The sequence below is a fragment of the Lynx rufus genome, unplaced genomic scaffold (assembly GCF_022079265.1).
Source record: "Lynx rufus isolate CCGP_SWC_20201006 ecotype Redwood Valley unplaced genomic scaffold, mLynRuf1.p SCAF_6, whole genome shotgun sequence".
In the NCBI taxonomy this organism is placed as follows: domain Eukaryota; kingdom Metazoa; phylum Chordata; class Mammalia; order Carnivora; family Felidae; genus Lynx; species Lynx rufus.
In genome coordinates this window covers 77,773,576-77,799,163 of record NW_025814878.1, presented here as the reverse complement: position 1 = coordinate 77,799,163, position 25,588 = coordinate 77,773,576, and the positions used below count along the sequence as shown (strand labels likewise).

Genomic DNA, 25,588 nt, shown 5'->3' with positions numbered 1-25,588 from the left:
TCATAGCAATTCTGTAAGGTAAGTGATATCACTTATGGGTAAAGATAAAGATAATGATCAGAGAGATTAAGTAACTTGCTTAAGAGCTAGTCAGACAGTGGTGGAGCTTAATTTCAAGCTTAGGTTTTTAAGACCTTTCAACTCTTCCTAGTTCACCATATCCTCTTACTCTTCCCAAATTGTGTGAACAATTCATTCATTCACTCAGTGAATATTAAGTTGCCTGCTCTGTGTTGGGCTTTGGGAACACAGAGAGGTCTAGTTCATGCCCTGATAGAGCAGGAATGACATGGTCAGATTTACCTTCCGGTTGGATTTCTGGTGATCTGTGCACATTGGCAAGAGTAGCAGTGGGAAGCTAAGTTAATTACAGAAGTCCTAGTAAAAGGCCATGTTGGTTTTGACTAGGATGGCAGAGGTGAAACAGAGAAGTGGGTAAAAATAAGATACCTGTTGGAGGTAGACTTGATAGGTTTAGAGGAGTGATATGGATTTGCAAGGAGCTAGAAGAATTGAGGATGACCCCATGTTTGATTTGAACTGAGTGTTGTTGGTGCCTTAACTGATAAGGAAGAACAGGCTGGGGTGGTGGGACAGAGTAATAATATAATAATCATGTTACACCTTTTAGGTATATTTGTGAGGAGAAGATGTCCACTAGACGCATAAAATCTGGGGACTCAGTTCACTGGTGTTCTGGACTAGAGCAATAAATTTGGGCATCACTCACCTAAAGATGGTACTTAAAGCCATGGGACTACATATGATTCTTTAGGTAAAGTGTGTAGATGTAAGGTGTGGTAATGTAAGTCTGCTCAATGTTACTGATTGACTTCTGTGGAGAATCTTCATTTAATTTCTTATCTTGGAATACCCATAATCCTAATAGCCTTTGCTGCATGGGGAAAAGCACATCTCACTATTGAAGACATTAACCAACAAGTATATTGCAAACATGCCAGTTGTTACTAGCTTTTTGATTGAACTACATACTATACATCCTTGACTTTCATAAGAAAATAGACTTGACAACATCCACAGGGGAAATCCCAGATTTGAGAATGCCACAAAAGAGGAGAGTTTATGGCACATGTATCAATTTTTCTTTAAGTATAGATAAGTAATGAAAAATAAGTTCCCACTGAGATGATGAAACCAGAACATCTAGGATCACTCACTAGCCAATTTGTGATTACCCATTAGTCTCCTAGAATCTAAGCTCATTAAAATTAAATGTCTTACATGTCATGAACCCTTTGGCATATTCTCAAAAGACAGAATTGCAAAGATATGAGATTGCTCATATTAGATATGAGATTACTAAGCATAGAAGTTTTAGAAGAACACTTGAAAAATTACATTAGAATTCACAATAGGCAAAAACTGGAAACGATCTCAATGTCCATCCGTAGGACAACAGGTAAACAATTGTGGTATAATCAGTCAGTGGGCTAGTATATACAACAACATGGTTGACTGTCAAGAACATTTTGTTGAATCAAATAAGCCATATGCAAAAGCGGTAAGATTTCATTTATGTGAAGTTCAAGAAAAGATAAAAAGTAATCTGTGATGAGAGAAACCAGAACAGTAGATGCCTATGGGGGTTAGGGTTTGACCAGAGGAGGTATAAGGGAACTTTCAGTTCTATATGGAAATGTTCTATATATTGATGGCAGTGTTTGTTAGATGGGTATATCTAGTTGTCGAAGCTCACCAACGTGTATACATGAGATTTGTACATTTCACTGTATATAAGTTTTACCTCAGTAAAAAAAGAAAAACAAAAACAGTATGCTGAGTGGTACTGTGAAGATACCATAGGAGGCAACATGGGTGAGGCATCCTTGTAGTTTCAGATTGTCAGGGAAATTTTCCCAGAGGAGATAATCTTTCACACGTCTCATTTTTATCCCTTTAGGTCTACAATGACTTTTGTTAAACTCTTAGCTAACTCCACACAATAACATCTATTCCTAGGACAACTGTTTATTGTGCTATCCAGAATACTTCAGCGAGTAAAAGGAAGTGTTGTTATAAATTACACTGGGGCAATAAGTGAACATTATGGCTGTTTCGGTTTCTGTACTGCTCAAAGTGCAGTACTCCACTGCAATCACAATTGAAGGAAGGCAGTAGCAGAGCAGGTTGAGGGTTGAGTAGCCTCTGCTTGGTCCTTATCTAAAGGTGGATAAAAAGGGTCAGGGTGCAGCCACAAGATGAAAGGGGGTGGGGTTTACCTGTGATAGGGTCAGACATGTGTTTCTATGAATTGCAATTCACATGTTACCTTTCTAAAAAAGTATTTATTTTTTATTTCCAAAGTTATTCATGTTGTTTTATTTGTTCCTTTCAAACAAAATAGATACTCCCTTCAAAAATGGAGGATGGAAAGCCTGTTTGGGCGCCACACCCTACAGATGGATTTCAAATGGGCAATATTGTAGATATTGGCCCTGACAGCTTAACCATTGAACCCTTGAACCAAAAAGGCAAGGTGAGTTTCTCAGAAAGATTTCAAAATTTGATTTTTTTTTTCTATAGGTGTGTCCCTTCTTAATGAAATAGATATTCCTAGCTCAGTATAAGGGAAAACAATTTTCTGGTAAGTGAATCTTAGTTTTCTAGTGAGTTATTTATTGTTTTATATCGTAGGGGAAAAATGGGATCCTATCATAAAATCAGACAAATCTAGTGAGCCTTTCATATCATTTTTAAGAAATAGTTATATGATAAAATATGAACAGTAACATTTTTATTCCTTATATTGCTCAAGTTATTAATATGTCTGTGATGTAGTCAATATATTACAAAAGTATGAAAAGTGAATGGGATTATTTTACCAAATTTTGCTTTTTGCATTAGCTTCTAGATGATTTTCTTAAGCTTTTTATTTACTTAAATTTATTAGCATGAGATTAGATACTTGATAGAGCATATTCTATTAAGTACAGATACTTAAGTCTTAAACATACCTATTATTATTGTGTTATAATGATAGCTTTTTGTTATAATGATAGTTTTTAAAACATAAAAGCATACTTTAATTTTGTACACATGGCATCTGTTTATTTTCTTTTTTGTTTTTTTTTTTTTCAATGTTTATTTATTTTTGAGAGAGAGAGTCAGAGCATGAGTAGGGAAGGGGCAGAAAGAGAGGGAAACACAGAATCCAAAGCAGGTTCCAGGCTCTGAGCTGTCAGCACAGAGCCTGACATGGGCCTTGAACCCATGAGAACCTTGAGACCATGACCTGAGCCAAAGTCAGATGCTTAATTGACTGAGCCACCCAGGCGCCCCTATTCCTTTTTATGCCTAGACATAGACTAGACAGTATTACAAAATGGGAGTTTGGGGAAAAAGTGATCTGGACTCTCTTTGGTCTTCATGGGGACTGTAAGGTCTGCCTTTGTGGGAGAACTTAACAATTTTCAGTTTAATAAATACTGTTAAACACCTCTTACTAAATTAAATTTGTTGATGTCATTTCTGTTTACTTTAGACTTTGAGAATGTTCGTGAATAATTTATATTCTACTGATACATGGTTAACTAATGCCATATGACTGCCATCCTTCTGGGAACCTTAGAAAAACAAGGTGGATCTCTCATGAGGTCTTTTCACAGAGAAAACTATTCTGTTACTGTAAACAACCCAGGAACCTAAATGCATAATATATAATGTGCCATGTTAGAGGAGGCCAATTAAAGATGCTCTCAGGCAAGAAAACACAAAGTGTTTCTAGTTTTTCTTCTTATTAACCAAGGACCTCTTTGTACTTACAATGCCATACATGTTCAGAGAATGAAAGGGTTAAGAAGTAAGTTCAATTATTTTCATGTATTTGAAATTGTAGGGGAAGGAAAATTTTCCTCTACCCTTTCAGGTCCCTGGCTGGACCTAAGAATCAACTGACATAAGACAGAGTCACTGTTAAAAAGCATACCATTTTTATTAAATTTTTATATGTACTTGGGAACCTTCACAAGAGAATGAAGATCCAAAGAAGTGACCAGAGGAGAAAGGTTTTATACCTTTTTGACAAAGAAACAAAAAAATTTGTGAAGAATTGATAAGACAAACGGGGTTTGGGCTAAGGGTAGTACATTGTGGTGAAGTAATTAGGAAGATAAGAGTTAGTATGACTAAGTTATAGATTTCTCTTGGCCTTGATTCCCTTTCTCTTCTTTCTTCCTGGTACAGGGAGGTCACTTTTCACATAGGAATTTTATGTCCTGATTTCAGGGATAAAAAGGAGGGTGACAGTGGCATTCTTTCACCTGCTGTTTCTCAAGAGCCATTTAATTCAAAATGATCAGTATGTCAAAGTAGTATATTTAGGGAGGGATAGAAATTTAGTGAGCCTTTCATTATCCTTCAAAGTCTTTTTTCATTTTTGTTTAATGTATTTCATAAGCACAGTAAATGAAAAGGCTGCAATGAAATGAAAAGTATTATTTTCTAGGTATATTCTGCTATATATATTTGGTTATATCCACAAAATAATTCAATTCAGTCATAGAGGAAACTTGATTTATGAATATATGCTTTTTCATATTTTAAATATTTTATGTGCTTTCAACTGTGCCTTATTAGTATTAATCAGGTACATATAGAGAACCAATAAAAACACTTAAGATTTAAAATGTGGAGTTATGAAAACTTATGGATCTGTAGGTTATTCTATAAATGAAGAAGCTTCTTTCCGTAAAAATGTTTTGGAGGTTAACAAATTCACAGGGATTGCTTCTAACTTTGATTTTTTTCCCTACTCTCTGAGCAGGGTCTTAATAAGTTATAAAATGACATAATAATCATACAGTTAAAAAGATCCATAAGAGAAGCAATCTTTTACTTAGGTAATTCCTGGTAGAGAGATCATCATCTTTTGAATATTAAGGAATTAAGTGCATAAAGTGATGGACAAGTCCAGTAGATCTGTTTGCTGATATAGTAGAAAGAATGGAAGAGGGTGTGATTGGCTCTAGTGGGAAACATGTCTTTGATGATAGTAATGGCTTTTAAAATTTTCTGATTGTGACCAATATTAAGAAATAGATTTTACATTGCATTTGATATGTGTGTTGTATGTGTGTGTATTTATAAGAAAGAGATTATACATGTCAGGGAGTAGTATTGTGCATGTGAATGCATATTCATGAATGAAACATTATTACTGATGCATTCTGATGTTTTCTAATATCTTTTATTCTGTTAAAAATGCTGTCTTGAACCTCTAAATCGATTTCATGTTCCCTATTTGCAGCAGACCGGACTTCAAGCTAAAGCCCTCAATATATGGCTTATTAAGAGTCTACATTTTCTTTCTCTCTCTACTTTGCTAGTCTTATCTTTTATCGACCAACCATTTCCTCCTCATACTCTTGCCATCTGCTTATTTCTAGTGTGTCTGTTCCTCCTTTTCTTCCATTCTTCCTCTCCAGTGTTTATCAAGCCCTCACCATGAACCAGATGGTTTTGGGTACTTAGTGTCCTTGCTCACAGTACTCATTTTACTTGGAATGCCACTTTCCATAGTTTTTTACTTAGCAAATACTATTTATTTCTCAAGATTCTGATTGAGGTCACCTCCTTTATGAATTTTTTCCACAGATGCCCGATCTCTTCCTCCTCCTCCTATGCAGTAGAATTTACTGTTGATTACTTCTTAGGAGGAGTGGTAAAAATTCTTAGCTGCCTGTAATATTTTATCAGAAATGTTTGTTTACATTTCTCTGTCCCTCCCTACTAGACTATAATCTTCTCAAATGCAGAAACGTATTTGTCCATTTGGTCATTGGAGCTTGATGTGCTGTGTTTGATGTGTGGTACATGTTTACTGCTGGTGATTAGTGTGTGCTTTGTTATGTGATCTTCCCTTGATAGGAGAAAAAGCATCCTCCCTGTAAAAGAAAACAATTGCTTTAATGAAACAAATTTTCTTTCTTATTGAGAAAGAAGGCAGTAAAGGAGAGAAGATGAGGGCTGGTGGTAACTGGGGGATGAAGGAGGGAGGGAAACTATATTTTAGGACTCATTACTGGCCTTTTACTCCTGCTCTTAACCTTTCCATTCTAGGATTTTGTTGTCTTCCACTTCTCCATTTTCTGACTTTCTGGAACCTCTTCTGTTTCACGTGGCTCCTAACAAGATAGAACCCAAACCTGGGTCTGAGGAGTCCTTACCCCATTTTCCACATCTGTGAAAGAATGCTAATGTCTGTGACTTTAGCAGTTATTTTTTAATACGTTTTCCTATAGAATCATTGTTATAAATTGTGGATTGCTTTATATTACCATTAATATACTTAATACATTATGGATCAGTTCTGATTTTGTGGTCTATCCTCTAAACCTTTGCACATTTATAACATTAAGAACATGTGTACTGGGTTCCAAATAATTAACTTCCAGAGTTTTTAGGACATAAAAGTTTTCTAATTTAGGTGTGACTTTCATTTGAGGTATTACCAGCAGCCTGGATTTTACTCTTTATAGCAGTAGCTTTGTGTTACACTCTTGCATATATGTACATATGTAGACCTACATATATTATTTTAAAATAATTGAACATTTTTCCTTAGAGTTTTATTTGATATGGATGGAAACTTCAACCACAAGAGTAATTGTAATTGTTTGAGAAGTACAAATTTATAAATAACTGCTAGAATGATATGAATAAAATTTAATTCTCTTTAGGTGTAATTCTCTCTTGCAAGATACTATCTTAATTCTAGAGTTTCTGCCATAGCATTTAAGTGATATAATAAATACAGACTCATTCATAGATATCTGTAATTTTATGGACCACATAGTTTTGGATACTGTTTATATTTCTGACACATTTCTGTACAGGAATTTGGATCTAATATGTTTTACTCAAACAATAGCATTAATTAAATAATAGTCTGTGCTGTTGGTATATCTGACTGACCGAATGTTACTTTTTTTTTTTTGCAATAAAATCACTGTATATACAAACATTAAAAATTTTATTTTTTAAAAAGTTGCTAAAGTACATACCATGTAAATTTAATATTTAGTTACTTCTGAGGGGCACCTGGGTAGGTCAGTTGGTTTAAGTGTCTGACTCTTGATTTTGGCTCAGGTTGTAATCTCATGGCTCATGAGTTTGAGCCCCTCATCATGCTTGGGATTCTCTCTCTCCCCTTCTTTCTGCCCCTACCCTTCCTGCTCGTTCTCTCCAAAGAACTAAAACTTAAAAAAATTTTTTTTAAAATATTAATATATTTCTTATTTTGTCTCATTCTGGGTGTTAGAGGACAGGATGTTTTTTATTGATTTCTATTATTGATTTTATATTCATGATAAAAGTGCATAATATTTGAGTAAAGTTATTATCCTCTTTTTGGGTTAGTGATTTATTTAATAGAAGGATCTTGTATTATATTTTAGTGAAGAGCATATTGTTGCTATTATTACAATGTATGCAACCAATTAAGTTCATTTATTTTTCTTACTGTTTATAAGCTGCTAGTTTAATGAGCTCTTGTTTTTTTGTTAGACATTTTTGGCTCTCATAAACCAAGTGTTCCCTGCAGAAGAAGACAGCAAAAAAGATGTGGAAGATAATTGTAAGTATCAAGTTAAAAAATAGTTCTTAGCACAGAAAAGGAAGCTATCCTTCCAAAAAATAAACCAGTGGTTATATTACTAGGTATACTATACTGGTTCAGAAGAAATGTAGCCTTTTGACATGAAGGTTCATGTGAATGGAGGAGCTCAAAAGTCCTGAATTCATTATTGTTTCACATTTGCACTTTGGTGAAAGAGTCTCTTGAATGCCCTTTTACTGTTATCTCAGTTGTGTAAATGTGGGGAATGGTAATAATTTACTATGAAGCCTGAACTAAAGATCTCTTGTTAACAGTTTGGAAAGAGTTATTTTGAGCCTCCTCTAGAATCAGATGATTTTTATGGTAGTATATGTGGTTCAGTAATTTGGAAGTTGAGTCAAGAGGACCCATTTAATGTCACTGTTTAAAGGAAACAGACATTAAAAAAGTGTATAATAAGAGGAGCCTGGGTGGCATAGTTGGTTGAGCCTCCGCCTCTTGATCTCTGCTCAGGTCATGATCTTGCGGTTTGTCAGTTCGAGCCCTGCATCGGACTCTGCACTGATGGCGTGAAGCCTGCTTGGGATTCTGTCTCTCCATCTCTCTGCCCCTCCCCAGCTTGTGCTCTCTCTCTCTCTCTCTCTCAAAATAAATTAACTTAAAAAATTCTTTAAATGTATAAGTACTAATTGAAAAATTGATTTTAGGACATTATATTTTACCTTAGCATGTTTGGTGGAAAAACTATACAGTGAACCAGGCCATGTTTATTCTTTTGTTTTCAAGGTTAAGCAGTTTCATTTTTTTATTTGGCAGTAAATATTTAAGAATCATATCCAGTTGTCTTGGTATCATTAATGGTATCTGACATTAAAAACTGTCTACTTAACGAAGTACCTGAGTGGCTTAGTCAGTTAAGTGTCCAACTTCGGTTCAGGTCATGATCTCACGGTTTGTGAGTTGAGCCCCGCATCGAGTTCTGTGCTGACTTTGGAGCCTAGAACTTGCTTCAGATCCTGTATCTCCCTCTCTCTCTGCCCCTCCCCTGCTGGCACCCTGTCTCTCTCTCAAAAATAAATAAACATTAAAAACAAAACAAAACAATTCTCCATTTAAAACAGGTAAGAGGTGCCTGATTGGCTCTGTTGGTAGAGCATGCAATTCTTGATTTTAGGGTTTTGGGTTCAAACCCCACATTGGGTGTATTTTAAAAATAAAATCTTAAAAACAAAAAAAGGTAAGAGAAAGGAATGTATTTTGTCCTTGTTGATTTTTCTTTAGAGTTCACATTTGAGTAAGCCTCTAATGTCCCAAGTATGGATGGGACAGCATGGAATAGTGGAGTAATAGGAGACACAAGGGACTCAGGGAGAGCCTGAGTTCACATTCTGACTATGCTGTTAGAAAGATGTGTGCCTGTGAGCAATTTCTCCTCTTAGAGCATCTCATCTGTAAAATGGGAGTAATAATGTGTATGTGGCATGTTTAGAGATGATATATTTAAAATCCGTGGTGTAGTGCCTGACCTTCATCAGTCTCTCAAATGGTAGCTGTTATTATTTGGTGTAAGAGATTGAGGAAAAAAAATTTGGATTTCCGTTTTCCCAATTTCTCAAAATTGATGGAGAATTTGTCTTAACAGCAATCACAACAACAACAACAACAACAACAACAACAACAAAAACTGAAAAGAAAGTGCAAAAGAAAGAATGAGATTCTACTATATATAAAATAAGAGAGAATTCTGTTCTGTTAAAACTTCCTGGGACATTCAGAACTATGAATTAATCCTGTTCACATATTATAATAATGTTTTTTTTGTTTATATATCCACATGTAGCTAAACATAATAAATGGTTTTGAATTGTTTCTAATGCATTAATAATAATTTTTTTTAACATTTATTTATTGTTGAGAGACAGAGACAGAGCATGAGCAGGGGAGGGGCAGAGAGAGAGGGAGACACAGAATCTGAAGCAGGCTCCAGGCTTTGAGCTGTCAGCACACAGCCTGATGCGGGGCTCGAACCCATGAACTGTGAGATCATGACCTGAGCTGACATTGGATGCTTAACCGACTGAGCCACCCAGGCGCCCCTGATCCATTAATATTTTAGAACTTGGTTGTATGATATTCTCTCTGCTTCCTTTAAGAATTCCTACTCCCACAATACACTGCCCTGGGAACGCTAATCATTTAAACCTGTAGTGACATGTGAATGACTGCTTGCTCTCATTTCCTTTACCTTCTTCCACCAACACATCCCCAGATATTTCAGGAATATCTGTTAATGAAACTCAATTAAAATATCTGCTAATGGACACAAGGATCTTCTTCTTAAATTGTAATGCATGGGCTGTTCCATTTTCATTAAGACGTAGAAAGGTAAATGGTATTTCACAATGGTTGTTCAGAAGAAGGTGAGAGATGGGGGAGTGGTTGAACATCGATAAGAAAAGATGACATGTAAGTCAGGCTCCTGGGACGAAGGTGGGAGAAGTGCAGGGATATAGAAAGGTTGGTGACCAGAACCTAAATTGGATACACCTCTGCTGCCTAACTCCTCTAAATCTTTCTCAATTCAAGGGAAAGATGCCATTCATCTGTTAGGAGGCTTCACCCACCAACTTACTTCTTGTTTTATTCTGCCTTAAGTGGCATTAGGAAACAGTGAGACACATGTCCTGTGAAAGTGAACTGGCTACATTATATGACTATAGAAGCATGGGCAGTCTTTATTGAGATAGATATAGCAAGAGACTCTTGTTTGACAGAATTGATTAGGTACTGAATTTTATGTTAGGCATATATACAGTGTAGGTATAAGTACGACTTCCATGAAGGATTAAGTAAACAAGCAAATTAATCAGACATAGTTCTGCCCTCAAGGATCTATCTGGTTTAGTAGCCAAAATCAGATATATACAAAATGATAATCATCATACAGGCAGTCTGGGCTAAGTACCATAAAGAAAGTACAAAGAAGAAAGTAGTAGTTCTAGTGGTGGTGGTGGTGGTGGTGGTAGCAGCGAGAATGGGGAATTTTCCTTTGAGAGATAATTTTTGAACTGACCTTAGAGGATAGGTAGATTTTTGACACCTAGAGATATAGAGGTGGAGTCTAATGCATGAATATGTTTGGGTTTGATAAGTAGTTTAGTCTGCCTGCAAGTTAGACCATAGTAAAGGGAGTTGTGGAAAATTATATGAAAAGATCAGTTGAATGCAAGTTTAATAAAGGACTTGAATATCAGACTTGAAAATGGACTTTGGTAGTTGATGGAATCTCACTGATATATTTTGAGGAGGAGAGAGCTTTTTAATTAGTTTTCTAGCATAGTTAGATTCATGTGCTGAGTAGTCTGGATGGATTGGAGAAAAGAGAAAATGCTAATAATAGAAACAAAGTGGTTGGGAAAAAGTGGTTTTGTCTACTCCAGCATGTGGTAGAAATGGAGAAATGAAACTCAAGTGATTGGAAGGCTGGGAGAGTAGATTAGGCTGGGAGAATAGAGTAAATCAGAGTACATTATATTATTTTAATGTTACATATCATATAAGGCACATTAACAATATTGTATATATATGTGTGTATATATATATGTATGTATATATATGTGTGTGTGTGTGTGTGTATATATAATGTAATATTATACTCTGACATATGAGTAGAGCAGATCTCAGAAAAATAAGATTTCTACCCTGATTGTGTTGTTGAGTAGTTGCATGTCCTGGGTTAACACATACCATTTTTGCAGGACTCTTATTTCATATCAGTTGTGAAGTACTGACTGATCTGATGGCCCCACTCATTCTAAAATTTTATCTTTTGTAGTTTTTCTGTAAAATTCTGAGCATCAGATTTAATTAGTGGATTCACTTTGTTGTATTGAAAGTGTATTAAAATCAATGCTATCTGAAGTAGTACTTTCTTTCCACTTGAATTGTACTGAACTTTTTAACCAGTGTTCATTAATGTGTACTCACCTGGTATTTGCTAGATGTACTTACCTGGTTGGAACTATGTTGTTTAATGATATCACTGTAACACATGTGTAGATTGGAGGTATTTTAAATTGGCCTCTGGGGTTTACATGTACCAGTGTTTTAAAAAGATGGAATTAAATCTAACCTAGTAGGTGGATTTTTAGCTTGGATCAAAGTGATTCAGATTTAGATAGTATTAATTTGATTTTACTTTTGAAATATTTAAAGATTTACAAATTTTATGTTTCAGGTTCACTAATGTATTTAAATGAAGCCACTCTTCTTCATAATATCAAAGTTCGATACAGTAAAGACAGAATTTATGTAAGTATTTTACCTATGATTTAGGTTTTTGTGGGGATAATTGTTTTACATGCTACTGTTTGATTTTGTTAAGCTTGAAATTTTCTAACAGATCAAATCTTGTTCTGAGCCTATTGAATAGAGTATGACCTCCATGTGGATAAGGATTTTTTTCTGAAAGTTTACTGCTTTAATTCCATGGCTAGGAACATGCATCATACATCATAGGCACTTAATAAATATTTGTGGAATGAAACAATGAATTCAGAGCATTATCTTTCAGACTTTAAAATGTCCAATTTAGTTTAAAAAAAATTAATTATTTTGGGTTTTGATTTCTTATTTTTGGTATATGTCTATAGATACGTTAATTCACTATTCACAGTATTCTGCAAAAATTTAAGATAACTATAAAGAATATATGTTGAAATAAAAATTTTGATGATAAAGAAATGTACATTAAAGTAGAAGGCAGTGCCTGAGGAAATCTTAAGAACATCAAAACACTGATCATAGAAATAGTTGCAGTATTTCATTAAACCCAAGATGACTTACCTTAAAAAACCAGAATATTAAAAAATGAAAGACAATGCTTTTAATATAAGTTAGGGTTTATACCACATTTTTCAGATGGATACTTAACTGGTATGTTTTAAATATAATTATTCATTGGGTATGTATGAGGTTTTTATTTTAATATGACCTACTTGTAAATTGCTTTGTTGGCTGGAGATAAATTACCACACTGTAGTTCTCCTGTTCTAAAGATGGGACTCCATTATTTTTGAAAGAAGAAAACACATGGCTTCTTTGACTCTTCCCAGATCAAATAGCAGTCTTAATCTTTTATATCACTATCAATTCTCCTAATTATACTCACTTAATTCTGACTAAATTACCTTTGTCTTTGCCATCTGTCCATGTAGTGACAGCTGGGAAATAGAACTAGTCTTTTTAGAAGAGTTTACTTGCTGTCTTTCAATTGTATATAGTATTAGTCCTCACTTTCTTGTTTGATTTTTTTTTTTTTTTAAATTCAACTAGTCAGGGAATATATTTGGGTTGATACATGGTTATTTTTTTAATTTTTTTTATTTTTTGGTTATTCTTGATTAGAAATATATTTAGAAGCAAAACTCAGTCGGCAGACTCATACTGAGTATCTGATGTGTGCTAAATGCTGTTTTAGTTACCAAAATAATGCCCATTTTTAAAATTTGTTAAAACAAATTTTTTTTTTTAACGTTTATTTATTTTCGAGACAGAGAGAGATAGAGCATGAATGGGGGAGGGGCAGAGAGAGAGGGAGACACAGAATCGGAAGTAGGCTCCAGGCTCTGAGCCATTAGCTCAGAGCCTGACGCGGGGCTCGAACTCACAGACCGTGAGATCGTGACCTGAGCTGGTCAGACGCTTTACCGACTGAGCCACCCAGGCGCCCCAAAACAAATTTGTTTTAACAGATTTGTTAATCTTTGAAGTAGAACTGGTCACTATTTTGCCTGTACATGTCTTATATTAATAACTTGGTGGTAGAGCAATCATATTTATTTGAGCAAATTTTAATTGTATATTTTTTCTAGAAGTTTGGAAAATTTTTATTACTTTTTTAAAATTTTAAAATATTTTATTTATTTTTGAGAGAGAGAGCAAGTAGGGGAAGGGCAGAGAGAGAGAGGGAGACAGAGGATCCGAAGCGGGCTCTGTGCTGACAGCAGAGACACGAGCTCACAAACCGTGAGTTCATGACCTGAGCTGAAGTTGGACATTCAACCAACTGAGCCACCCAGGCACTCTGGAAAATTTTTATTACTTTTATAAGAATGATTATCCTTTTTAAGAATTGAGATACTTTATTTTTATTTGGGATGTTTATACAAAAGCTTAACACATAGGATTTTCATTGGTCTTTTAATGTTTCTTTGTTGGTGTGGTATTGCACATGCTGACCTGTCCATTAATAACTGAAGGTTAACATGCATATTAATTATACTTTCAAGAAAGTTAGTTTTCTTTTTTCACATTTAGTTGACCTATAAGTCTTTTCTAAATTGCATGATTGATAGAAAAAATGATCTATTTGTGAAACTTAAGTTTTGGTTTCTCATGTATAATGTCTGTATCACTCTGGAGTATTTTAGGGTTATTCCTAGCTTTTTAGATCTTTCTTAACTGAAGATACGTATGCAGTTAGGCAATTGACCTCTATTAGTGTCTGTTTGGCATCATCAGCTTCTGTTTGGAAAACCAGTGTTTTCAAAGTTAACTGAAGCCATGATTAGTATGTTTTTTTAGCCAATTATGTCTTTTGGTTAAAAAACCATCAAAATAACCATCTAGTTATTATTACTATAACATATGGAAGAGGAGGAAACAGTTTGAAATAAGAGTTTACATTTGATATTTTTCTATTTCTCATCAACCAGAATTATCACTGTTCTTCCTTAGAGTTGAGTAGAACTCACATTTAACATTTTTATTGGTTACTAATATCTCTGTAACTTTCCTTTGTCTCCCACAGAAATATTTAAAAAATTTAAAAATTAAAATTTTTTTTATTCCACTGCAGTAAACATCTTTGAGAGCATTCACTGAATTTTAGATTAGTAATCTGAGAATTCAGGGTTTCTACATCATTTCCCTTCTACAACTAGAAGCAGAAAAGAGAAAAGTATGGTAGAAAAGAGAAAAAATATGGTCCTGCCTGCCCTAGTTTGGCCAGTAAACCACTGCTAATTGCTAAACCACAACTCTTTTTCTACCCACAAGGAATTTTATAAATCCTGTTGGTGCTTTTTTCTGGTCTTTTAGAACCACAGTTAAATTCCAAATTTAAAAGCAAACTTAAGTTGCTCATTAAACATTTAGCCTGTCAGTGTTCTAGGCAATGGTTAGCATATGTTGTTTTGCAAAAATCTGGGACCAAGTGGTCACCACAGCACTAAATCAGTCTTTGGCGTTCAGTGATGGGGATAGGCCTAGAGGATCCTGTGAGTTATATTAAGCTCTTCGGTAGCATGGTAAATAAAGTAGTACAGGTGAGGAATATAAATGACCAAAACTCAAGCTGTAGAAATAGAACTAGGAGGATGGGTTCCATAAAGTGGAGTCAACAGAAGAAGGCTAATTGATATGGAGACTTCAACACTGCTCTTTGTCTGTGGCTTGGTGGTGATGCCATGAACCAGGGGGCAGGGGTTGCATACAGGAGGAGAGCATTTTCTTTGAGGCAAACGGTGGGGGGGGGGTGGTCAAGAGAGATAATCTTGATTTTGGATATGCAGAGTTTGAGATGCAGATGGGATGAAAAGATGAAAATATTTATTAAAAGAGAAATACGGGTCCTGTAGAGGGAACATTTAGGGCTGGAAATGCCGATTTAGGAGTCCTAATTTATATAGAGAATTAAAGGTATCTATTTGCTGAATTTTCTTTTTCCTATGACCCTTGTTTGGTTTTATTTTTTAATTTTTTTAATACTTATTTGTGAGAGAGAGGGAAAGAGAACACGCATGTGCGAGAGCAAGTGGAGGAGGAGCAGAGAGAACAGGAGACACAGAATCCCAAGCAGGCTTCAGACTCTGAGCTGTCAGCACAGAGCCTGATGTGGGGCTCAAACTCACAAACTGCAAGATCATGACCTGGGCCGAAGGCAGACGCTTAACCACTGAGCCACCCAGGCACCCTGACCCTTGTTTGGTTTTAAATGAAAATGAACTATTGGAAAATTTTACATTTATGCCTTTTCTGTTTAGACATATGTCGCCAACATTCTGATTGCAGTGAACCCATACTTTGACATACCTAAAATATATTCTTCAGAAACAATAAAGTCGTATCAAGGAAAATCTCTTGGAACAATGCCACCTCATGTCTTTGCAATTGGTAAGTAATTTAGTTGTATTTTAATTTTTTGCCTTATACAAATTTGCTGTTTTTCTTTTGGGATAATAAAAGATACCATGAATTGAATATGTATTTTGGTGGGCCTTTATGCATTTTGAATGTATCACCTTTATTTAGGAGCATGTATCTTATACTGGATAGGGAAGACTACTTTTGCAGAATGGGGCAATTGTACAGCATTATTTTTGTTAAATGTCTGTGTCCTCTTAAGTTTGTCCACCCAGTTGAAAGTAGGACATAATAAAAGCTGACATAATGGTTCTTTTTGACTCCTCAGCACGATTAGCTCCATCTGGAAAGTGTCCTTCTTCATAGCTTTGGAGCTCAGACTTTCCAGTGTTACCCAGGTCATCACTTGTGAGGGTGTTACTAGGGCTAGATAAGAGTTTGTTAAGAGCTGACGTTTTCCATGCCTTATCTTGCATCAGGGGTTTATAGAATGTTAAGGATTGAAAACGATATATGCTTCTAGGGAATCTGTGTGGGAAGATAGCAGTCTTTGCCTTTCTCGGGTCTTCTCTCATCTTTTTTTTTTTTTTTTTTTAAGTTTATTTTGAGAGAGGGAGAGAGCACGAGTAAGGAAGGGGCAGAGAGAGAAGGAGAGAGAGAGAATCCCAAGCAGGCTCAGAGCCCATTGTGGGGCTTGAAGTCATGAACCGTGAGATCACCACCTGATCCAAAGTCAGATGCTTAACCGAGTGAGCCACCCAGGTGCCCAGGTTTTCTCTCATCTTGAAGGACTTTAGCTCTGAGGAACATAGAGATGGAGTTTGTTTTTTTTTTTTTTTTAATTTTTTTTTTTCAACGTTTATTTATTTTTGGGACAGAGAGAGACAGAGCATGAACGGGGGAGGGGCAGAGAGAGAGGGAGACACAGAATCGGAAACAGGCTCCAGGCTCCGAGCCATCAGCCCAGAGCCTGACGCGGGGCTCGAACTCACGGACCGTGAGATCGTGACCTGGCTGAAGTCGGACGCTTAACCGACTGCGCCACCCAGGCGCCCCTGGAGTTTTTTGACACACATACTCTCATAGCTGGTGACTGCAAGTACAAAGATGTTAATTAACCCTTTGGATCCAGACATAACCAACAGTTAAGTGCTGACATGTTTTGGTACTAGTTCTTGGTGCAGTCTGTTTCGCTTTGGGCTTTCTTTTCATGCCTGTGTTTTGGCCAAGCCAGGCTTCACTTCCTAATTTGGCTGACTTGTGTACTGTGTACTACCACACAGAGTGACTGTCACCCAAATCCAGTGCAATAGCAGATTGACTTTTAGTTCTGAGATGCTCTGATGGGCATTAGTATGCTTTCTATGAGCTAGCAAAATGGTACAAAATCCTTAGAACCTGAATATGACCAAGCTCATTACTGGAGAGAAATTATATGTTCAAAATTTAAATAAACTGACTTTTATTTTTAGTTCTTTACTGTTAAACATATTTAGAATGATATGAAAGTGAGTGGAACAGATTGCTGATAAATTGGGCAGAAGGATGTGTATACTCTTGCATGCAGTTTGCATTTGGTCTAATAGAGTAAAAGCCATTTGTAAAGCCTTTTCTTCACTTGTATGGGTAGCATATGTCTGAAGTGAGAAATAATTGTGTTATAGGGTTAAATTGGTTAGAACCTAATTTTGAATTAAAATTGTTTTTAAATTAAAAAAAAATAATTTATTTTTTAGGGAGAGGGGAAGAGAGTGTGTGTGTGCACGAACAGGGGAGGGGCAGAGGAAGAGGGAGAGAGAAAATCTCAAGTAGGCTCCATGCCCAGTGAGGAGCCCAATGCAGGCTCAATCTCATGACCCTGAGATCATGACCTGAGCTGAAATCAAGAGTCAGAGACTGAGCCACCCAGGCACCCCTGAATTAAAATTGTTTTAATATGAGACTACTTTAACAGAATTAAATTGTGCTCAACTTGTGTTTTTAATACTACCACACAGATTTTGCATTTATGTATTTATTTTCTCCAGCAGAACTTTTGTTTGCCAGATTTCTTAATTGGTAGGTGTTAACTTGCTTTTCTCTGGGGCCCTCATTAGTTATGCATTGTGAGCATTTTTTTTTTTTTTTTTTAGACCTGCTTTGGAATTGGGAAGAACTGAGACACAGCTCATAATATGAAAAACATTTTAGTGCAAAAAATTAAGAGTTGTTTATTTGGATTTCATATTACTTAGCTGTTAGGGTAGTAAGATAGGACATTTAGTGTAAAAACTATTTAGAGATGTTTTGAACACTTGAGTGATTTTATTTTAAAATGTTACTAGCTGTAGAAGTGCCTGGGTGGCTCAGTTGGTGAAACCTCTGACATCGGCTTGGGTCATGATCTCACGGTCTGAGTTTGAGCCCCTCGTCAGGCTCTGTGCTGACAGCTCTGAGCCTGGAGCCTGCTTCAGATTCTGTGTCTCCCTCTCTCTCTGCCCCTACCTTGCTCAGTCTCTCTCTCTCTCTCAAAAAGTAAATAAACATTAAATTTTTTTAAATGTTACTAACTGTAAACATGCATTTATAATTTCTTTAAGAGCAAGTGCTCTTTGATAATAAAATAACTTTCAGTCATTTAGTAAATTTGTATTTAACACACTGCTCATTATTAATGTGTTATTTTAACCCTAGCTGATAAGGCTTTTAGAGACATGAAAGTGCTCAAGATGAGTCAGTCTATCATCGTATCTGGAGAATCAGGAGCTGGCAAAACAGAAAATACAAAATTTGTTTTAAGGTGAGGAGTATTTAGCTAACCTGGAATATTTTGAACAGGTTGTTTTTTTGTTTTTTTGTTTTTTTTTATTTGTGGTAAAAAAAAAATATATCCAAATCTATCTATCTATCTATCTATCTATCTACTATCTATCATCGCATAACATTTACCAGTTCAAGCATTTCTAAGTGTGCAGTTCAGTAGTATTACATATATTCACATTGTTCACCTAATATCCAGAACTTTTTATTTCACAAAACTGAAACTGTGTGCTCATTGAACAACTCCATTTTCCCCTATCCCAGCCCCTGGCAATTACCTTTCTGCTTTCTGCTTCTGTGATTTTGACTACTCTAGATACCTCATATGAGTGAATCATACAGTATTTGTCTTTCTGTGACTGGCTTATTCCACTTAACATAATGTCCTCAAATTTTATCCATGTTGTATCATGTGTCACAATTTCCTTTCCAAGGTGAATACACCTGTGGGGTATGAATATACCACATTTTGTTTACTCATTCATTCATCAGTGGGTGCTTTGGTTATTTCCACATCTTGGCTGTTAGGAATAGTGCTACTGTGAATGTGTTATGAACAAAGAGATACAAATATGTCTTTCATTGAACAGGTTGACTTTGAATACATTTGCATACTTTATTTATTCTATTTTTAAAAATATTTTATTTTTAAATAATCTCTACACCCAGTGTGGAGCTTGAACCCACAACCTCCAGATCAAGAGTTGTACTCCACTGACTGAGTCAGCCAGGTACCCCTTCCATACTTTATGACACAGTTTAAAATGGTGGGGTCTTGGTGTACCTGGGTGGCTCAGTGAGTAAAGCGTCCGACTTCGGCTCAGGTCATGATCTCACAGCTTGTGAGTTCGCCCTGCATTGGGCTCTGTGCTGACAGCTCAGAGCCTGGAGCCTGCTTCCGATTCTGTGTCCCTCTCTCGCTCTTCCCGTCTCCTGCTCATGCTCTGTCTCTCTCTTGCTCTCTCTTAAGAATAAATAAAACATTAAAAAAAAATGTTTAAAAAGCTATAACAGAATAGTTGCATTTAAATATAAATTTGTAAATTTTAAATAAATAGTTGTAGTGGTGATCCAAGTTTAAATTTCACATGTGTTAAATGATATTAAAATTACAAATATAATATGTACAATATTAGTCATGTAAATTTTTTTACCTGTATTTTAAACAGATACCTGACTGAATCCTATGGAACAGGTCAAGATATTGATGATAGAATTGTTGAAGGTATTGTTAATTTTTTAAATTCTTATTTTTTATTGTTAGATATGTACTGAAATTAACTTATGAGAATCCTCTAGGTGGTCTGGAATGTTCTCCCAGAGATCCAAAAGTCCCTTCCATTTCCTACAAATCTTTGCTCATATATATTCTCCTTTATTTAATATCTGTTGTCTTCCCTCTCACCCCAGGTAAGTGCTAAGAGGGCAGAGATTTTTATATATTACAGTTGCCTGAAATAGTGTTTAATATGTGGGATATGATCCATAAATATGTTTTGGATGAATGAAAGAAATATAGGATACTTTCTGGTCTCCTGTTTGTTTAGTTGACCCTGTGTTTTGTAAAGAAGGAGAGAGGAAGAGGGTTATTTGGAATTAAAATGCTTTTTTGGGGAAATCATTTTAATGAATAGGTACAGTTGGAAGGCAGGAGTCTGTAAATTGATTTCCTTAAGGTCAGTGCTTGCATACCCCTTACAAAGTCTTCTTGTACCTCATTTGGAAACAACTGTTCTAGTCTACCACCGTGTTGAATCTGTACCACCCTCCTGCATCATAGATTCCTCTCTGGTCTTCCCACTTAAGTTTTTGCTTCCCTGTAATCTATGCTCTGTGTGGAAATTGGGATGATCTTTTCAATCTTTTAATGGCTTAATATTGCTCTGAAGATATAGCTGCAAATCTGTAACATCACTAACAGTGCTCTGTGTGGTCTGGCCTCTGTCTCCTTTGCTCTAATTGAGCCATGTTTCCTTTGAGTCCTTATACTTTATTCATGGTGGTCTCCTTGTAGTTTTATGAGGTATTTTGAGCCTATGTGGACACTCCTTCTCCTTCCTCCTTCCTCATTTTCTGGTATGAGGCAGTCAGTAAATATTTTCATAATGATGATGATGAAGTTAACATATGGAGATGTATTACACATTGTCTGATTTGCTGAAAATCTGTTCCTAATTTGAATCCCTACAGAATGAGGTAAGTACTATTTTATCCCTACTTTACAGATTAAAAACTGAGGTAAAAAGATTTTAAGTAACTTGCTGAAGAGCATGTAGCTCATCAGTTGTGGAAGTGGGATATAAACTCAGGCATCTTAAGAAAAAAAATAAACTCAGGCATTGTAACTATGTGCTGTACTGAGAGCATATTTTAATACTCTTAGTATTTTAAAGAAAAATTTCAGTTGGACAGAAATTTATTGAGGGGCTTCTGTGTTCATTCATTTTGCTACATTATAGCTAGCAGGTGTTATGTTCTTTTTTTCACAATTGTGAAATATGAGTGTGGATGAACATAAATTCAACTCTGATAAACATTTTTAAAGTTTGCAGCAATCATGTTTTTCATGTTTCTTGACATAATTTTATAGTTTTACTTATAGTTCTCACTGTGCTTTTGTAACATACCCAGGTTTGAAGATCTAATAAGTAGTGCTTAATTCATAGTAAAGTACCTCACTTTAATGAGGGAATCACCCTTAAAAATTGAATAAATAAAAAGAACAAATTATGAGTTAATTCAATAAAATACTAATTAGTATTCTGATTTGTTTACTTGAGGTACAAATGTGCTTGCAAATTGGATATAAACCTGGTTTCTTCTGTGAGAATGTAGTGTACAACATGTACATGCTGTAGTTGAGAAAAGTTGGAAAGTATTCTTCCAGCTCCTTACTAGAGGATAGTAGATGTTAACTAGAAGAACATAGAAATCATTTGGTGCCGTCTTCAATTGAAAATTGGTTGTTGGTTTTAGAATGAATGTATCAATAATATTACTGTAATTTTCTGGTAGGCTCTTATCCTAATTTTGGATATTTTACTTAATATATTAAACCCTTCAGCAAAAACTAGTGGATCTCTGTAGAGGAGTTGGGGAGACCTGAAATTGAGTTCCCCTTTTGCCACTAGCCAGTCATGTGGCTTTCCAGAAGTCAGTTGATTTTGTTAGGCCTCAGTTTTCTTGCTCATCTGAAAGGTTAGATGTATATGCAAACATTTTTCAGTTTTAGTACTTTGTTACTTTTTTTTGGAAAGTGAAACAATCGGAAAGTGATCTTTAAAAGGGTTTGGATACTTGTTAATAAGCTTTCTACTGTGGATTGTGTAAGAGAGATGGACTTTAATAAAATGTTTCATAAAAATATTATAGTAATAAGCATCATAAAGCAGTTTATGAGGCTGCAGATGGAGAAACATGTAAGATTGGCACTAATCTAGTATATTTATAGTTGAGACTGGTGAGTATAAGAATAGAGTCCAATAAATCTTCCTTAGTCATATGTGTGTAGATTATAAGATAAAAACAATTAAAATTTTACATTTGTTCATTGTGAGTTTAAGTTTTTTTTTTTCTTATTAAGCTTTTTATTGTAATTCCATTATCGTTAACATAAGTGTTACATTGGTTTCAGGTGTACAATATAGTGATTCAGCAGTTCTGTACATCATTTCTCAGTGCTCATCATAAGTGTACTCTTCTTAATCCCTTTTGCCTATTTAACCCATCCCCCTACTCACCTCCCCTCTGACATGCTTTATTTTAAACAAGTACCCTTGTTTAAAGTTGTTATTTTTTTTTCAACAAGAACATTTTTTACTTGAAGCATACTTGAGAATACGGGTTCTAAAAGATATGTATAAAACATTCCATTCAAGAAAAATAGAATACACATTTTCCTCAGGTACACATAGAAGAATCCCCTGGTTAAATCACATAAAAAGAGACATGACAAATATTATAAATTTAAGAAGTCTGATAGCATACCAAGTGTATTCTCTAACCACAGTGGTACAAAACTAGAGATCAACAATAAAACAAAGCTGGAAAATACACAATGTAAATACTAAATATTTAATATGTAAGTATTAAATAACACACTATCACACAAACAGTGGACCAAGTGGGAAATCATGTGGCAAATCAAAATAGGTTTCAAAAGAAAAAAAGCAACACAATATTCCAAGACCTATGGGATGCAGCAAAAGCCGATGTTAGAGTGAAATTTATGCTATAAATGCTTGTATTAAGAAAAAAAGTTCAAGTAAACAATTTAACATTACACCACAAGGACCTAGAAAAAGAAGAAACTTAGCTGAATTTAGTAGAGGGAGGAAAGCACAAAGAAAAATCAGAAATAAATAAAGTGGAGGCCAGAATAAACAATAACATAACAGTGAAAGGAATGACCAGGGGTGCCTGGGTGGCTCAGTCATTTGAGCGTCCAGCTTCAGCTCAGGTCATGATCTTGCAGTTTTGTGGTTTCAAGCCCCATGTTGGGCTGTGTGCTGACAGCTTAGAGCCTGGAGCGTGCTTTGGATTCTGTGTCTGCCTCTCTCTGCTCCTCCCCCATTCATGTTCTGTCTCTCTCAAAAATAAACATTAAAAAAAAAAAAAAGAGTTGGAAACCAAAATGACAAATGGAAAACAGTACAACAGGTAACCATAGAAATATGTAGTGTGATAACAGATTACTGTAAACAGTTATATACTAACAAATCAGATAACTTAGAAGAAAACCAGATAATTCCTAAAGCACACAAGTTGCCACAATTGAATCATGAGTCTTCAATTCAAGAAACAGGAAATCTTCAACCTATAACAAGAACGAAAGTTGAATTAGGAATCAGAAATTTCCCAGCACAGAAAAAGCTGACCGCATGCACATGGCTTCATTGGCAAATTCTTCTACCAAACATTTTAAAAAAATAATGACAATCTTTATCAAAATCTTACAAATAATGGCATAAAGGGAACACATTCAAAATCATTCCATAAGGTCAGTACCACCCTGACACCAAAGCAGGATAAAACAATACAAGAGTAAAAAAAAAGTCTAGTTTGTGTGATAGAAGTACTGCTACTTTCTTTTGACATTTGTTTGTATGATAAATGTTTCTCCACCCCAGCACTCTCAATCTGCAGGTGTATTTAGCTTTAAAATGAGTCTCTTATAGGCTGGGGTTTTAGAAACAATTGTTCTGAGGACCTTTTTTAGTCATTCTGTAAACTAATTTGTTAGATGTACATGAAAAAAAAATGGTAAATCTGGAGGTTTTACTCATATATAAAACAGTTTAGGAAGGTAAGTCAACTAATACCTTCTTGCTTGTATTTTGTTCACCAGAGATTTGCTCTTTTCTATATTATGATCACTACTCCTTTAGTAAAGATGATGCACTTGTGAAAATCTTACAATTTTTAGGGAGTAATTTTCAATGTTGAGTTATAAATTTTGTAACCTAATGACTTCTTAAAATTTAGTATTTTCCATACCATTTACATTTTGTTTTTACATAATTTGAGTAATTTTCCCATCTTCTGTACTTTAATAGGGCTTGAATATAGTGGTAGTCAATAAATATTTGAGGAATTTGACATTACATGTGAATTACTTCATGTTAATATTTTTGAAGACATTTTTTCTATCTCTGTTAATAAGGAAACATACCATGCATATTTATTGTTTTGTAACTTTCCTTTATGCTCTTTTTTGATGGAATATTTTTATGTCTTTTTCAATAGCTAACCCACTCTTAGAAGCCTTTGGAAATGCAAAGACTGTTCGCAACAATAATAGCAGTAGATTTGGAAAATTTGTAGAAATACATTTCAATGAAAAGGTGAGTAACTGTGTTTTGAGATGATATGTTTGAGAAGTGTTTTTGTAAAGGTCTTGATAGCATTGGTGCTGTACTTGAACTCATGGTAAATCCATTTAAGTTTTTCTCTATTACTTTAGATAGTGGGGAGAATATATATATTCATTATAATCTTTATAAATATTCTTTATTTAGTTATCTGCTTTTCCCCCTTTATTTGATAAATATTACAACCTCTTTGATAGACGAATGGTTAGTAGCAACATAATTTAACATTGGTAGATTATACTTTCAGACTTTAAATGCAAACATGTATTTTCTCTCTGTTTTGTTTTTTAGAGTTCAGTTGTTGGAGGATTTGTTTCACATTACCTTCTAGAGAAATCTAGGATCTGTGTTCAAGGCAAAGAGGAAAGGAATTATCATATCTTTTATAGGTTGTGCGCTGGTGCTTCTGAAGATATTAGGGAAAAACTTCATTTGAACTCCCCAGATAATTTTCGGGTAGGTGGATGAAAAGAAATCACATACAATTTTTGCAAATGGACTTGCCTTCAATTCTAAAACTTATTTTAGTGAATTTTAATTTCTAGTTGTATGTAACTTACATTGAATCCAGTGTAATGTGATAACATGTAGATCTCTACTGAGATTTACTGCTGAATTTATAATATAACACTATCTGAAGAGATATGAAATGGATAGATGAAAGGATAGATATGAAACCAGTTATCAATTTAAACTCAATAAATTTATAATAGTTCTGTAATGCTAGCTTTAAAGTTATCTTTGACACATTAAAAAAAAAATTTGACCACTGAATTAATAAAGGATGTATGATTGTCTCTCTTAATTCAACAGCAGATATTTATTGCTTGCCCCCTGGGTACCAGGCATTGTGCCTGGGTGAAAAAGATGAACAGTTCCTGCTTGTGAGCAATTTAGAATCTGGTCAGAAACACACACACACGCAAACACACACAGTCTGACTGATAGGTTGAATGATAAGAAAGAGGTGTGCATAGGATGTTGGGGATTTTGGAAAAGCTTACATTAATAACTGATGCTTGATTAGAATCATGAAGAATTTTCAAGTATTAGCTAGAGGAAGAAAGATGCAAAGAGTATTCCTAGTAGGTGGAAAAAGATGAAGAAAGAAAGACCAGAAAAAGCTTAAAGAGTATGGCAGGAAGTGGTGGAAAGTGAGGCTAAAGAGTTTGGTCTTAACTTCTATATTAATAAGGAG

At 35.0% G+C, this 25,588-nt stretch overlaps 1 protein-coding gene across 1 annotated transcript in view; it reads left to right on the top strand.

Annotated features, from left to right (window-relative positions):
- MYO6 (myosin VI) overlaps nucleotides 1-25,588 on the top strand; it is a 143,643-nt gene that overhangs the window by 56,176 nt on the left and 61,879 nt on the right. Inside the window, exons 2-9 of the mRNA XM_047102759.1 lie at nucleotides 2,366-2,497; nucleotides 7,525-7,594; nucleotides 11,814-11,887; nucleotides 15,622-15,751; nucleotides 18,395-18,500; nucleotides 19,690-19,745; nucleotides 24,266-24,363; nucleotides 24,682-24,846. Coding sequence (XP_046958715.1) covers nucleotides 2,381-2,497; nucleotides 7,525-7,594; nucleotides 11,814-11,887; nucleotides 15,622-15,751; nucleotides 18,395-18,500; nucleotides 19,690-19,745; nucleotides 24,266-24,363; nucleotides 24,682-24,846 — 816 coding nt within the window. The 5' untranslated portion in view covers nucleotides 2,366-2,380. The remainder of the gene's footprint in view (nucleotides 1-2,365; nucleotides 2,498-7,524; nucleotides 7,595-11,813; nucleotides 11,888-15,621; nucleotides 15,752-18,394; nucleotides 18,501-19,689; nucleotides 19,746-24,265; nucleotides 24,364-24,681; nucleotides 24,847-25,588) is intronic.